Below are 14,199 nucleotides of genomic sequence, written 5' to 3' on the forward strand. Positions count from 1 at the left end.
GTTTTCCAACGTGAAATAAATGAATACGCTCTCAAATGTGCCGTCCGAGGCAGAGTCTGTTCGCCACGTTCGGCACACGTGATAGCTCGCTGCTCTCTGATTGGTTGAATCGTTTTTTGGACATAGCTCGGTAACTACTTCTCCGATTAATATGAAACCTTGAAAAGGCACATCCTCGGGTCCCCAGCAATATACCTGGCAAGTTTCAAGTATATCGGACCCGTGGTTGTCGAGAAACAGCGGTCACAGACAAACATACAAACATACAAACATACACACAGAGATTACTGGAATTATAGATAGATTAAGACTTCAAGTTCTTCATCATTGATTATGATTAGAGCCTGTCCGACACATCGGTTTAACCGTTCTATTGGTCATCATTCGGCTTAAAACAAAAAATAAACGTCCTGAACGTTGGCCTTCCTTAATCATGTCTGACTCACTCGTATTGTGTATTTCTTGCAAAATCGTACACTTGGTTTGTATTTTTTACCTTTGCAGGAGGAAGAGGTTTGTTTCTTTGTCTCTGTCCGCACAGAACAAGAATGCTTTTCTCTGTAACCGTTTTTTAAAATTTCATTATTAAATTTTTTTTTTTTTTGTATACAAGATCGAGGCTCGTGAAAGAGGCAACATTAATCACACAATACATGAATTTGAATCAAACAAAACGGTTTTGAATCGAACAAAAAAGTCAAACAGACACATAAAAACACAAAATAAGGGGAGCGGTAGACAAGATGGGGAGAGAGGGAAGGACACAAACACAACATTTGAGAGCAGGGATATCGAGAGAACTGTGGGAGGGAGGGCTTGGGGGGAGGTGGGAGAGGTATAAAATATATGAGCACAGCAAGGACTTCCAGGAAAGAAGTTGGAATTTCAAAGGAGTGGATCTGGGGTGAATTAGTGGGGGTTGAAAAGATCAAGGTTTTGAATGGGGGAAGACAGATGATGGTGAACAGCTGTTTTAAAGACCTGGAGGGAGGAGTGGGATTGAAGGGAGTGGGGGAGTTTGTTCCAGAGGCGGGAGAAAAGGGGGATGAAAGAGTGAAGGTGAGCAGAGATTTCTGTTTTTTCAAAACCAAAGGTGCATCTCCTGCTGTAGAATTTCTTTCAATGATTATGACGTCATAGGTCATGTGGTACTGGTGCCATCTTGGGGAAAAAAAAAATACGAAAAAAGTAGCACCTCCATATTTCCAAAAGTTCTGTGGCGAAAAAAATGGGGCATTGAGCATTGAGACATAAAGAACTCCATGTGAAATAAAATATGTAAATGATGTCATGGGTTCCTCCATTATGACATCATAATCCAATGAAGATGAAATCTCTTGTCATCTGAGGTTAAATTGGTGGAGGAATTAAATAAATTGTCATCAGTCACGTGGTTCGGCCCCCATATTTTTACCCTCACCAGTTCGATATTGCATTTGGGTCTGTCTTGTTACTTGGCCCAAAGTTTTTTTTTTTTTTTTTTTTTTTTTTTTTTTTTTTTTTTTTTTTTTTTGGCAAGTATGTTGATCACTCCGGTTTGTTTGTTTGTGACTTGGCAAAAAAAAATTTTTTTTTGCGTGTGTGTGCGTCTGTGTGTGTGTGGTGTGTGTGTGTGTCTGTGTGTGTGTGTTTGTCTCTGTGTGTGTGTCTGTGTCCACTCACTTATACTTGCCTACAGGTCACAATTTGAATCTGATCTTCACGAAACTTCACCAAATGGTAGTGTGTGGCCCGACAAAATCCTGTATATTTTTGAGGTCAAAAGGTCAACATAGGCCATAGGTCAACCACTTTTTCCAATTTCTAAAATCCTCAATTTTCATTCGATTGACTTAATTTGAATGTGAGTTACATATCGGCTGAATAAATTCAACCACCAACTGTTTTTGAGATCGGCATAGGCCCAAAGGTCAACAACAATTTCTAAAATCCTCAATTTTCATACAATTGACTTGAAAATTGAATGAGATTGACATATCAGTTAGCTGAATTCAACCAACTATTTTTGAGGTTAACATAGGCCAAAGGTCAACCACTTTTTTGAAATGTCTAAAAATCCTTGAAATTTACTTGAAATTTGAACTTTAAATCAATTTTTGAAATTTGAAAAGGATTGTCATATCAGCCAACTTGATTCAACCACCAACTATTTTTTGAGGTCAACATAGGCCAAAAGGTCAACATAGGCCAAGTTTTTAACATTGTCAATTTTCATCAGATTAACTTAAACTTTGAAGATGACACATAAAACCGCATGTCAGGTCACTGAATTCAACCACGAATTATTTTTGAGGTCAAAAGGATGCTCCAGAGTGCCATTATACTTTGTTCTGTTTTGCCAAGTGTCGCTCTGAGGTTTTTATTTTTATTTATTTATTATTATTATTATTATTTTTTTTCATTTGTTACTTGCCGGGAAAGATTCCAGCAAGTATGTTGATCAGTTGGTTTATTACTTGCCGGAAAAGAAAAGATTCCAGCAAGTATGTTGGTTGGTTGGTTTGTCTGTTTGTTCACAGTACACCGTTGCACGTAGAATCGCCAAACTTTACACACATTTGTCTTGCCCTGGAATAGACTGTGCCCAATTGATGACGTCATCGGTCACGTGGTTCGGCCGCCATCTTGGAAAAACCGAAAAACTTTGCACCTCTATCTCGGTGCTGAATAGAAAAAATTGACGGCTCATTGTAAAGAACTCCCCATGGGGAATAAAATATGTTGATGATTATCATCGGTCACGTGGTTCGGCCGCCATCTTGGAAAAACCGAAAAACTTTGCACCTCTATATCTCCGAAAGTGCTGAATAGAAAAAATTGAGACATGGCTCATTGTAAAGAACACTTCATGGGGAATAAAATATTTTAATGTCATAGGTGCCTCCATTATGACGTCATCATTTGACAAGTACAAAACGTCATCCGATCAAGATGAAATTTCTTGATCATAATCTCGGAATAAATTAGTTTAGAAAACAAATAATGATGACGTCATCTATCACATGGTTCGGCCGCCATATTTGTCCAAAATGGCCAATAAAAAAAGGATATTCCATCAAGTCCTCGATCTCTGACCGATTTTTCATATGTTTGTTTGTCTGTCTGCGCAGCACTTTGTCTGCACCATTGCACGTAGAAGCGCCAAAATTTACACACCTATTTCTTGCCCTGGATTAGACTGTGCCCAATTTTTACCTTTCTTGGCCCAAGGCCTCCATTATGACGTCATAATTTGATAATTTGACAAGTACAAAACTTCATCCAATCGAGATGCAATTTCTTGAGCGCCATGTCAGCATAAACTGTTGGAGAAAAAAAAATAAATGATGCCGTCATCGGTCACGTGGTCCGGCCGCCATCTTGGAAAAAACGAAAAACTTGATCCAAAATGGCCGATTTTAAAAAAGTACATTTCGGCAAGTCCTTGGTCTCTGACCGATTTTTCGTTTGTTTGTCTGTCTGTCCACACAGAAGGAGAATGTTTTTCTCTAACTGTTGGTCCGATTGCCAAGAAATTTTCACCGTCAGAGCACCTCCTGAATAAAATTTTAATGACAATTGTAACGTCATCGGTCATGTGCTATGGGCGCCATCTTAGAAAACCCGAAAAACTTTTCACCTCTATCTCCGAAGCCACTGCATGGGGGGAAAAAAAAGAAAGAAATATGGCTCATTGTCAAGTACTCCTCATGGGGAACAACTTGTATTAATGATGTCATTGGTGTCTTTTATGACGTTGTGGCAGGCACAAGGGTCAATAATTCCGCGCACCAGTGGGTGGCGCGAGCGTCCAGGTGGGGAACTGAAATACATGCCCCGCCTTTCGGCCGATCGGCCACGCCCGGGGGCAAGGCGTGGCCTCGGGACTCCCGAATGTGCGGATGGGTGTACCGTTGGCGGCAAGCAAAGCAGGGCCCCGGCCCGCGGCTTGCTTGTCGGACGCGGAGGCAGGGAGGACGCTTACCTGCGCTCCCATGTCACAAAGAAAACGGCGCCCGAACGAGGTGTCCTTGATGAACAGGAGGCTGCCGGAATGGCCGACGCTCATGGCCGCAAGTGAGCGCCGGCCCGGTAAAGGGTCAATAATTCCGTGCACCAGTGGGTGGCGCGAGCGTCCAGGCGGGGAACTGAAATACATGCCCCGCCTTTCGGCCGATCGGCCACGCCCGGGGGCAAGGCGTGGCCTCGGGACATATATGCGGGCTCTAAGCTTGAGCCCACCCAGTGCTGATATGCGAGCTTGTAATAAAGACTCAAGACCAGCTCCGCCGAGGCGCCGTCCTGAGGCCCAGCAGGACCCAGGGGAGCCTGTCGGCCCAGCTGCCATCGCGGAGGCTGGCCCGGAGGCGGGGCTGGGGGGTGCCGGGGGTCTGACCGCCAGGGGGCAGCCTCAACGCGGAGGCAGAGCTGCTTGCGGGGGGTGGTCCAGATCGAGGTGGGTCGGCTTGAGGCGGTCCACGGAGATACGATCCGGGGCACCGCCGATGTCCATGGTGAAATGTTTGTCCCCGGTCTCCAGCACGCGGAAGGGCCCGTCGTACGGGGGCCGTAGCGGTGCCCGGTGGGCGTCGTGCCGGACGAAAACGTACTCCGCCGTGCGAAGCTCCGGGGCGATGTGGTAGGCCGTGGTGCGGTGCAGTTTGATGCCGAGCCCTTGCGCCACCGCGCCCCAGAGCTCCGAGGTGAACTGGGGGCCGCGGTCGGACGAGATGTCCGAGGGGGCACCGAACCGGGCAACCCAAGTGGCGCTGAAGGCTTGCGCCACATCAGCCGCAGACGTCGCTGCCAATGGCATGGCCTCCGGCCACCGTGTGGTGCGGTCCACCATGGTGAGGAAGTGGGTGAACCCCCACGAGGGGGACAGAGGTCCCACCAAGTCGACGTGGACGTGGTCATGGTCGAACCGATGCTCGGGCACCATAAACGGGGCCAACGGGGCCTGGGTGTGGCGGTGGACCTTTGCGCGCTGGCACGCGAGGCACGTCCTGGCCCAGTCGCGGACATCCTTCCTGAGGCCATGCCAGACGAACTTCGCCACGACAAGCTTCTGGGAGGCCTTCGTGCCCGGGTGGGAGAGGCCGTGGATGGCATCGAAAACCGGGCGCTGCCAGCCAGCGGGCACAATGTGGCGAGGCCGGCCGAGGGAGACGTCGCACAGGAGGGCGGCGCCCGCGACATCGAACGGCACCTCGGTGACGCGGAGGCCCGTGACGGCGGTCCGCAAGGCCTGGACGCCGGGGTTGGCGGTCTGGTCCTCCGTCATCTGGGCATAGTCGATCCCGAGGTGGACCGTGTGCGCGACGGACCGGGAAAGGCAATCCGCCACCGGGTTGTCTTTACCCGCGACGTGATGGATGTCCGTCGTGTACTCGGACACGGCAGTGAGGTGACGTTGCTGCCAGGCCGACCATGGCTCGGCGACCTTGGCCATCGCGAACACAAGAGGCTTGTGATCAACGAAAGCCGTGAACGGGCGGCCCTCGAGCAGGTGGCGGAAGTGTCGGACCGCCAGGTGGAGGCCGAGCAGCTCGCGGTCGAAGGTGCTGTAGCGGCGTTCGTGCGGGCGAAGCTGCCGGCTAAAAAACGCCAGGGGCTGCCAAGCACCACGCACCCACTGCTCGTGCACCGCGCCCGGCCCAGCTGCCGTCGTGGAGGCTGGCCCGGAGCACGGCCTTCATCGAGCGATGAAAGCGCTCGCACAGGCCGTTGGCCTGGGGGTGGTAGGCCGTGGTGCGGTGCAGTTTGACGCCGAGCCCTTGCGCCACCGTGCCCCGGAGCTCCGAGGTGAACTGGTGGCCGCGGTCGGACGAGATGTCCGAGGGGGCACCGAACCGGGCAACCCAAGTGCCTTTACCCCCCAGCCTTGCACGCATCGCCAGGGGGCGTTTCGGCCGGGTCATCCGGCTTCCCCGCAAGCTCACCCTTCAGGTGCGCGGGAATTCTGGAGGGGCGCGTGTGGCGGGCACTAGGGTCAATAATTCCGCGCACCAGTGGGTGGCGCGAGCGTCCAGGCGGAACTGAAATACATGCCCCGCCTTTCGGCCGATCGGCCACGCCCGGGGGCAAGGCGTGGCATCGGGACATATATGCGGGCTCTAAGCTCGAGCCCGCCCAGTGCTGATGTGCGAGCTTGTAATAAAGGCTCTTGTTTGTATCCACGCGTTGTGGCCTACCTCTCTGGCAATTGAGTCGTGTGTGCACAGCACCACAACGTCATAATTAGACAAGTAGAACGCTTGAACTGAGCAGTTTGAAACTGAGCATGATCTGCACAAAAATTGTACGGGAAAAATAAATTAATGTCATCGGTCACATTCGGCAGCCATGTTGGATTGAACATAAATCTATGGCATCAATAACCCACACAAACACAGCAGCAAGAGTTTGGCGATTCAATTTTGGTCAAGATCCGGATCCAGCTAGTGGAATTTTTAAAGCGATTCTTCACCATTGAGTGATTATGGCCAACCAGGCGGACTTATGCTCATTTCTGGGTGCCGTTCTAGTTTAGTAGAATATAAGTTAAATGTTCTCAAATATTGAAAGATAAATAAAGGTTTTTCAAATCGATTTGAAAATTTGGCATTTTTTGACAAAATATCGGTCAATTATATCTGGATAAGGACTCTCCAAAATTGGAATTGGCATTGGTCCGGCTCTAATTATACCGCCACCAAGCCCTTCAATATTGCGTTGTTGCTGATTAAATCATCGGTGTCCAGGATCATAAAATACTTGAAGTATTATGGTATTTTGTCTGTTTCATTGGAGCCAACTGTTACATGATGATACTCGACCATGGTGATATGTTGTTGACCCATTTAACTTATTTACCTCGCATTCTCCAGGAACGGTTCCCTTAAAGGGTGTGAACTGCATAGCATTCCCTTCTTTCTTGGATTGATGGCATTTTCAGATCCCAAGGGTTTTATAAATGCCATGGCCTCATGAACGACAACCCCCACAGCCCTGGAGTCGAGCATGTTGCCCCAAATGAGTTTATTTATTTTATTTGCATTTATGTACAATTTGTGTACTGCATGTGCAGACAGACTCAAAGTTGACCATGGTCTGATGTTTTCACCATGCAGCTGGAGCGGATACTGGCTGATGTGATATCTAGTTGTACGGCCCTGCGGATAAGGCTTCATGTGCTGTGGAGACAGTTGGACGTGGGAGAAGACGAGCGTGCGAGCATTGCGGCCCGCACTGCAGGCACTACTGAGCGTGTTCATCAGCTGGTGAGTGCGCCCTGTTTTGCGCACTGTTATGCTGAAGCGAGATGTTTTGTTAAATATTTACAGAGGGAAGTTAATTGTTGTTAACATCCTCTCCAACCCCTCACCCGCCCCACCGCCACTATCCAAATCGCCCCAAATATTATCGGATATTATTTTAGGAAATCTTAATTATTTTTAAGACAAACATCTTCTCGGCTACAATGAACATGGCACCTTAATAAATCGTTGTACAATGTCAGTAAATAGTTCTTTCTTCATTTTTTGTTTGTATTTGCAAGTTCGTCAATCCAAAGTGCCATGCCATATCCTCACTTGAGTGTGCATTGTACCAGCTTGTGGATGAGGTTGGCAGGCTGGCGGAAATGAGGAGGGCGCGCCTGGGGGATGTTATTTCTCGCGTGAAGGAAGGCATCGTTCAGGAATGGGAGCGTTGTTGCTATGGTGACAGTCAGAAACAGGCATTTGTGCCTTTCCACGATGGTAAGTGCCTTATACGGGTGAATAATTCTGATTTGATATGGATACTTAAATGGTAGTGAATTAGCGAAGTGGAACGTAAATGTGGCTCCTCTCCTGCCCCTCCCCCCCGATTTTTATTTTATTTATTTTAATTACAAATTAACTTATTTATTTATTCCCTCCCCCTCCCCCACCCACTTTTTTTTTTTTTTTTTGAAACGGTGGAGTGAATTTGCCTCAACAAATCAACGAGTGTACCATTGAAAATATACACCTCCCCCCGTACCTTTCACTTTATGGTGCGTAGGAGTTGCACCGCATTGGTGTGCCGTCACTGTGCTGTTTTGGTTACAGGTTTTTGGACGCAAGTTTGTTTGGAGACCAGAAGTGTTTTCCCATTTTGATTTTCAAATGTCAATACAGTGTGATGACTCGGAAGGGAGGGGAAATTTGCTGATTTATTAATGAAAGTGTTACCGTCCGACCTTTTTCTTCTTCCTTCCACCCCCCTGTGAGTTGGACCAAGTGGTTTGGTCCATGTGTACAAAGCCTATGATTGGCTGTGGGGCAGGGGAGGGGCCAGGAATGTGATTAAGAGGAGAGCGGCCATTTGAGGAGGGCTCATGGCGGAGTGCCTTTTCGGGTGTTGTGTGGTTTCCAGCTGCAATCTCTCCACCTGAAGGGTATGCCGGATCACCCCCGCACCCCTCTGCAGCCGCCTCTCCACCTGAAGGGTGACTTTGATTGAACTCTGACTGCCGTACCTCTACTGCCTTGGGGCCTACTCGTGGACTTACCTACTCCTACCCTCATGCTGGGCCTGCCCTGGGGCCGACTGCTGGGCCTGCCTTTGGGCCTACTCATGGACTTGCATACTCCTACCCTCTCGTGCTGGGCCTGCCCTGGGGCCTACTGTAACTGTTGGGCCTGCCTTGGGGCCTACTCATGGACCTGCCTACTCCTACCCTCTTGCTGGGCCTGCTCTGGGCCTGCTCTGGGGCTGACTGCTGGGCCTACTGTTGGACCTGCCTACTCTTGGACCGGCCTACTCTTGGACCGGCCTACTCTTGTTTTTTTTCCCTCTCTTCTCCCTTCTTTGTTTTATGTGTTGGAAGAGATTTTTCATGTGATAATCCATACATAAAGACAGTGTGATTGAAGGCTTGGCTTTGTGTGCTTCAGGCCGTAACAAAAGTTATTGCCTTAACTGGTCTAAATTAGTCGATTCAAAAGCTTACCTTTTCAATGGACAAGCCATTATTTTACTTTTCTAAATCCTTTTTATTTTGTTGATGAACATTCATTTATTTACAGTATTTACTTTTTCTCTCAAAGATATTGTTGCGGTTTTTAGAACCTTCACATGTAAATTTAGTTGTAAATTTCCTTATAAATAACCCCTGTGTACATTTCCCCTTAATTGGCTGTTAAATGAAATAATCGCACCTTAGTTAGTCCACATTGCAACACGTAGCAAATCATAGGCTCCCTTTCGTAGTTATTTCATTATTCTGTGTTTCAGATAAGGCTGTGTCCAATAATTGACTCTACGTTGCATCAAATAAGATAGGATCCCTTACAATATCGCCGTGGCCTCCTAATCAATTCGCCGCCGTGCATTGGGCGGTTTTCATTGGCATCATTTTCACCGCAAGACTCCATTGCCCACGAGGCCAAGAGGAGGGGAGGAGCCGTGGGACCACGGGCGTGGCCCACCATCACCAAAGGTGGAGCCAAAGAGTCCTGGCCAGCCAACCAGCGCCGAGGTGAGAAAACCGGTAGGCGTGGCATCGGAGTTGGCGGCTTCATCGCACGACGCGCAATATAAGCGTGCGCGCAAGCCTTTTCACAGGAGATGCGTGATCCAGCTGAACAAGAGAAAGACGTGAGGAGGTGCTGACATTGCGGCAATAAACCGAGACCCTCTAGGGCCCTATTGTCACCGGTTGTGGAGACGTGGAGCTGCCGGCTGCTGTTCGCTTCGAGCCCGGAGCGTGAAGCCCTGACGTGCTGCTTCGAGCAACCCTGCCGTGTGGACCCGAGTGTGGAGAGTTGGCGGCCGCTCGCTTCCAGCCCTGCCGTTCTGCACGGACCCTTCTCATCCCTCGTCCATTCATTCCTGCCAGAATTCCCCATTCGTGTATGTGAGTTTGTCTTGTTTTGTCTTGTCCCTGGTGTATAAGTTAAGCTTGTTGAAGGAATTGCTCTGTGTCCTTCTGCTCCTTCCATTTTCCGTATATTATTTTGATTTCTCCTCTTCCTTTGGTTTTCTGTACATAGTTAATAAATCCCTGTTATTTCTTACATGTTTGGTTTCGTTCTCGTCCGATCGCTTTAGTGATTTCCCGATTGAGTACCTGTGGCACGATTTTGACCGAACCGCTTCGCAATCGGGTTTAGTCATTGCTAACGGCTCGCGCCGCAGTTCGCTTCGCTCGGCGCAATCCATTAATTACGCTGCGGCACGGGCGGGAGTATTTCCTCGCTGACGGCCGGTGGTAATACTTAGGTACTAAGACTAATTGGGCTTACGACCCTACGTACCATCGGCCATCAGTGACGTCATACTTCCAGGACAGGCGGAGACGGCCAGCTTAACAGGACAAGGGGATTAACCCCCCTTGCTAACGGGAGTGCCGTTCCCCGAATCCGTAACAATATTATAGGGGCTCTGCTTTGTTTTCCTTTAATTTGAAATATAATTAGAACGGCACTCAGTGGAGAGCAGACCCCCGCCAGACTGACTATGTACGTTTTGTATCCCTCTGATGGGCCGGATCTGGGTTCAGATATTAACCAAAAGCTAATCGGCTTGTTCTTGTTGCTTAACCAACCCATCCACCAAGTTTTGTCATTCGTCCATAACTTTTCGTGATATCATGCTATATATTGTTTTTGGCCATACCACTCAATGGTGAAGAATCACTTAAAAAATAAAAAGTAAAAAAAATTCCCAGATCCAGCTGTGGATCTTCACCAAAATCGAATCATTTCGTCTCGACACACCCAACCTGTCCACCAAATTTCGGCCGAATCTATCCAACTTTTTGAGATATCTTGTTTACAGACAAACAAACAAGAAGACGTCATGCAGAGCACGATACTTGCAAAATCCACCCCTCCCGCCCCCCCCCCCCCAAAAAAGTTGCCATCGATACATCAAATTGTCCAAATCATTAAGATGAATGACTATCTTAATGAATGACAATGAATGATGAATGACTTGGGTCAATTGGATTAAAATATATATTTCAGATGAAAATGGATTTTTGAAGTTTGACCTTGAGTTGACCTTTGACCTTTTGACGTCAAATCGTTAGTTTCCCTATTTAGTGACGATATGCAAATTATGTTGAATTTTCAAGTCAATCAGATGAAAAATGGCAATTTTAAAAATTTGACCAAGATGACCTTAGACCTCAAAATCGATAGACTTCTTATGACCAACTCTACCATCTGGTGAAGTTTCATGAAGATCAGTTTAAAATCGTGACCTGTAGGCGATTTGACAGATAGGGGTGAAAACATAACCTCCATCTACCTTCTGTGGTGGCTGTAATAATAAATGAAAGCAAGTACTGTACAAGATATATTGACACAAATTTACTGCTCCTCTGTCCTTGTGAATGTGTGAATCTCAAATGTGTGAATCTCACATATTCAGGGTCTCCACTCCAAGCTGAGATCTCTCGATCCAGGCCACTGCCGATAAACTGAGCATCGTCGAACTGTACATCAAGGACTGCATTTCTCATTCTCCATGTGCTGCTTACAACCTCCAAACACCAGGAGTAAACGTAAAGAAAACGACAGTTAAAAAAAAAATGTTCATTTTATTCCTTTTGTGTTCACATTTTCATTATAAAGGATCATTGAGGATTTGATAGCAAAACATCAATTGGTAAAAAGATTATGGCTTGGACAGACACTGAAGCTCAATGGTAAATAAACACGGAAATAATTGAAGAAAACGGTTCGTGTCCCCCTTTACGTGCCGTGGTTGGTTTAGAAGGACTTGTCTCCGTAATTAATTATTTTCTCCATATTCTCATGATGTATTCTTTGCCAACGACGTTAAAACGATATGTAAAGTGATACGACTTCAACTGATCATCAGTTGCATCTCACAAGGAAATGCATTGTGCAGTTCAAATGGAATGCCATGGAGTATGGAACGTCCCAGTGGGTGTGCCTTGAAGGTTATTGTGCTTTAGTATCCCCACTTTTTTTGTTTGGAGGATTAATTTTTTTTTTTTTAATCCATTTGATATTGGATCATTCAGGATGGAACTTTTTGCCATCTTTCAACTTTGCTTTTGGAGGCAAGCATGCGGATTTACAATGGAGTGCCATGGGCTTCGCTCTAGTTTGGTTTTGCGCACCATGGAGGAGCTTGCACATTAATTGTATGCACTGTACAGTGTACATGGGGATTTCAACTTGTGATCACAGCATTTCCTCCCCTCCCCATCTCTTCCCCTTTCCCTGCCTGATCCTTGGCTGCTTTAACCACCCACAGATTATGTCTCTGAAGAACGACTGTTAATTCTGGAGCAAGAATTGGAAAGGTTGAAGTCAGAATTTGATGCTAGACAGGACCTCTACCTGGGCCTGGCTCATTGGGACCGTATGTGGCAGCAATTTACGGAGATGGAGGTACCTTCCTATGCTCCCACTGACATGTCTGTCTCCTTGCTGACATGACATACTGACATGTCATGTCATGGCATGTCTCCTTGTGCTCTTGGTGTTTTTTTTCTCCTTTGTTTTGCATCACTTCTACAAGAGGGCCCATAAATAGCAGATGGCTTTAACATTAATGGTGTATGTTGCTGTAGTGGTGTTTTTGCTGGAATTGTCTGCATTCGCAAAGCAATAGATGGCATTAGGTAGCCTCAAACTGAGAGCATTGCATACAGTCACATGAAAAAGTAAGTACACCCCATGTAAAGTTTTGACTTTTTCAACATATTTCAACATACAGCTATTTGATCTTCATTTCAACAATATTAATAGATAAAAGTGATATAATATAACAAATATCACGAAACATTTACATTTTGTAGTCCATTGTATAATTTAAATAAACATAAATGCAAATTTCACATGTGGAAAAAGTAAGTACACCCCTACATTTATCACTACTTCAAATACCTAAAATTAGAATCAGGTGCACCAGCTCAGGTGCAAATGATTAGAACATCGTTAGAGAGGATCTTGGAGGAACCTGTCTTATTTAAACCTCAGGCTATGAGCCAGACCCCCCAAATTGACCGGTCGGTACCATACAGATGGAGTAAGGCTCATTGTGATTTTTAGCAAGATATATGTCCCTAGATGTGAAAAAAAAGTGATAGCAGTGTATAACTCTCGGCCATCTCTGTGTTATCACCCGAAATATTATACGCCTGCTTCGCTTCGCCAAAAAATGTGATATTTGCTAAAATTGGAATAAATATGTTTTTAAGGACCACAGAGTGCCGAGATCGAGATCGTATTTGTTCGAGAGATCATGATAAACCTAGAGTGTGGAGCAAGTTTGCATGCATTGTGAAATATAATGTAGCTGATGTTACAAACCTACTTTAGGATACTAGCTAATACCAAAAATTACACTGAGATACCAAAAGTAGTAGACGAATAAACCTAAAATGTTCAAAAGCTATGTTTCGTTCCAAAATATCAAAATTAGGGGGTATGGTTGAACATATTTTGAACTTTGCCAAATTATGTGCCCCAAACATCCACCATATTACAAAGTAATGATATATTCCAATGCAGTGGTTCCTTGCGAAGATTTTGAGGGGTCAAATGTTACTCGGAGTTTTCATTTTTGAAATATTGACAAAAATGTACAATGTGAATTCTGAACTCGAAGCGATTTCGACCACTTTTTCACTAAATTTAACATATTTTTGGTCATTATATCAATATTTTGATAAATAACCCCCACAAATGTTCTATATTTCTATTACTATATTAGTTGGCATCCAGTATGCAAATTATTGGCACTCTGTGGTCCTTAAAAACATATTTATTCCAATTTTAGCAAATATCACATTTTTTGGCGAAGCGAAGCAGGCGTATAATAATATTTCAGGTGATAACACAGAGATGGCCGAGAGTTATACACTGCTATCACTTTTTTTTCATATCTAGGGACATATATCTTGCTAAAAATCACAATGAGCCTTACTCCATCTGTATGGTACCGACCAACCCCCTTGGCTCATAGCCTAAGACATTTAGTTTGGTTTGCTCTTTGTTGAAGTGTGTGGCGTCACCATGCCTAGATCAGAAGAGCTCTCTGAGACCTTCAGAATGAAGGCTATAGATGCCTACGAGTCTGGGATGGGATTTAAAAAGATCTCCAAACAATTTGAAATCAATCTTTCGACTGTCTGGAAGATCATCTACAAGTTGAGAAGATTCCAAACAACTGCCAACTTGTTCAGGCCAGGCCGCCCCAGCAAGTTTAGCCCGAGAGCAGACCACAAGA

The 14,199-nt window shown here is 46.0% G+C and overlaps 1 protein-coding gene across 4 annotated transcripts in view; it reads left to right on the top strand.

The window, feature by feature from the left end:
• LOC137417186 (protein regulator of cytokinesis 1-like) overlaps positions 1–14,199 on the top strand; it is a 62,970-nt gene that overhangs the window by 25,494 nt on the left and 23,277 nt on the right. For all 4 annotated transcript variants that reach the window (XM_078768191.1, XM_078768190.1, XM_078768192.1 and 1 more), the window contains exons 7-9: positions 7,092–7,241; positions 7,574–7,721; positions 12,220–12,356. In XM_078768191.1, the coding sequence (XP_078624317.1) occupies positions 7,092–7,241; positions 7,574–7,721; positions 12,220–12,356 (435 nt within the window). The remainder of the gene's footprint in view (positions 1–7,091; positions 7,242–7,573; positions 7,722–12,219; positions 12,357–14,199) is intronic.

Source organism: Myxine glutinosa, chromosome 14 (genome assembly GCF_964187855.1).
Source record: "Myxine glutinosa chromosome 14, kmMyxGlut1.1, whole genome shotgun sequence".
In the NCBI taxonomy this organism is placed as follows: Eukaryota; Metazoa; Chordata; class Myxini; order Myxiniformes; family Myxinidae; genus Myxine; species Myxine glutinosa.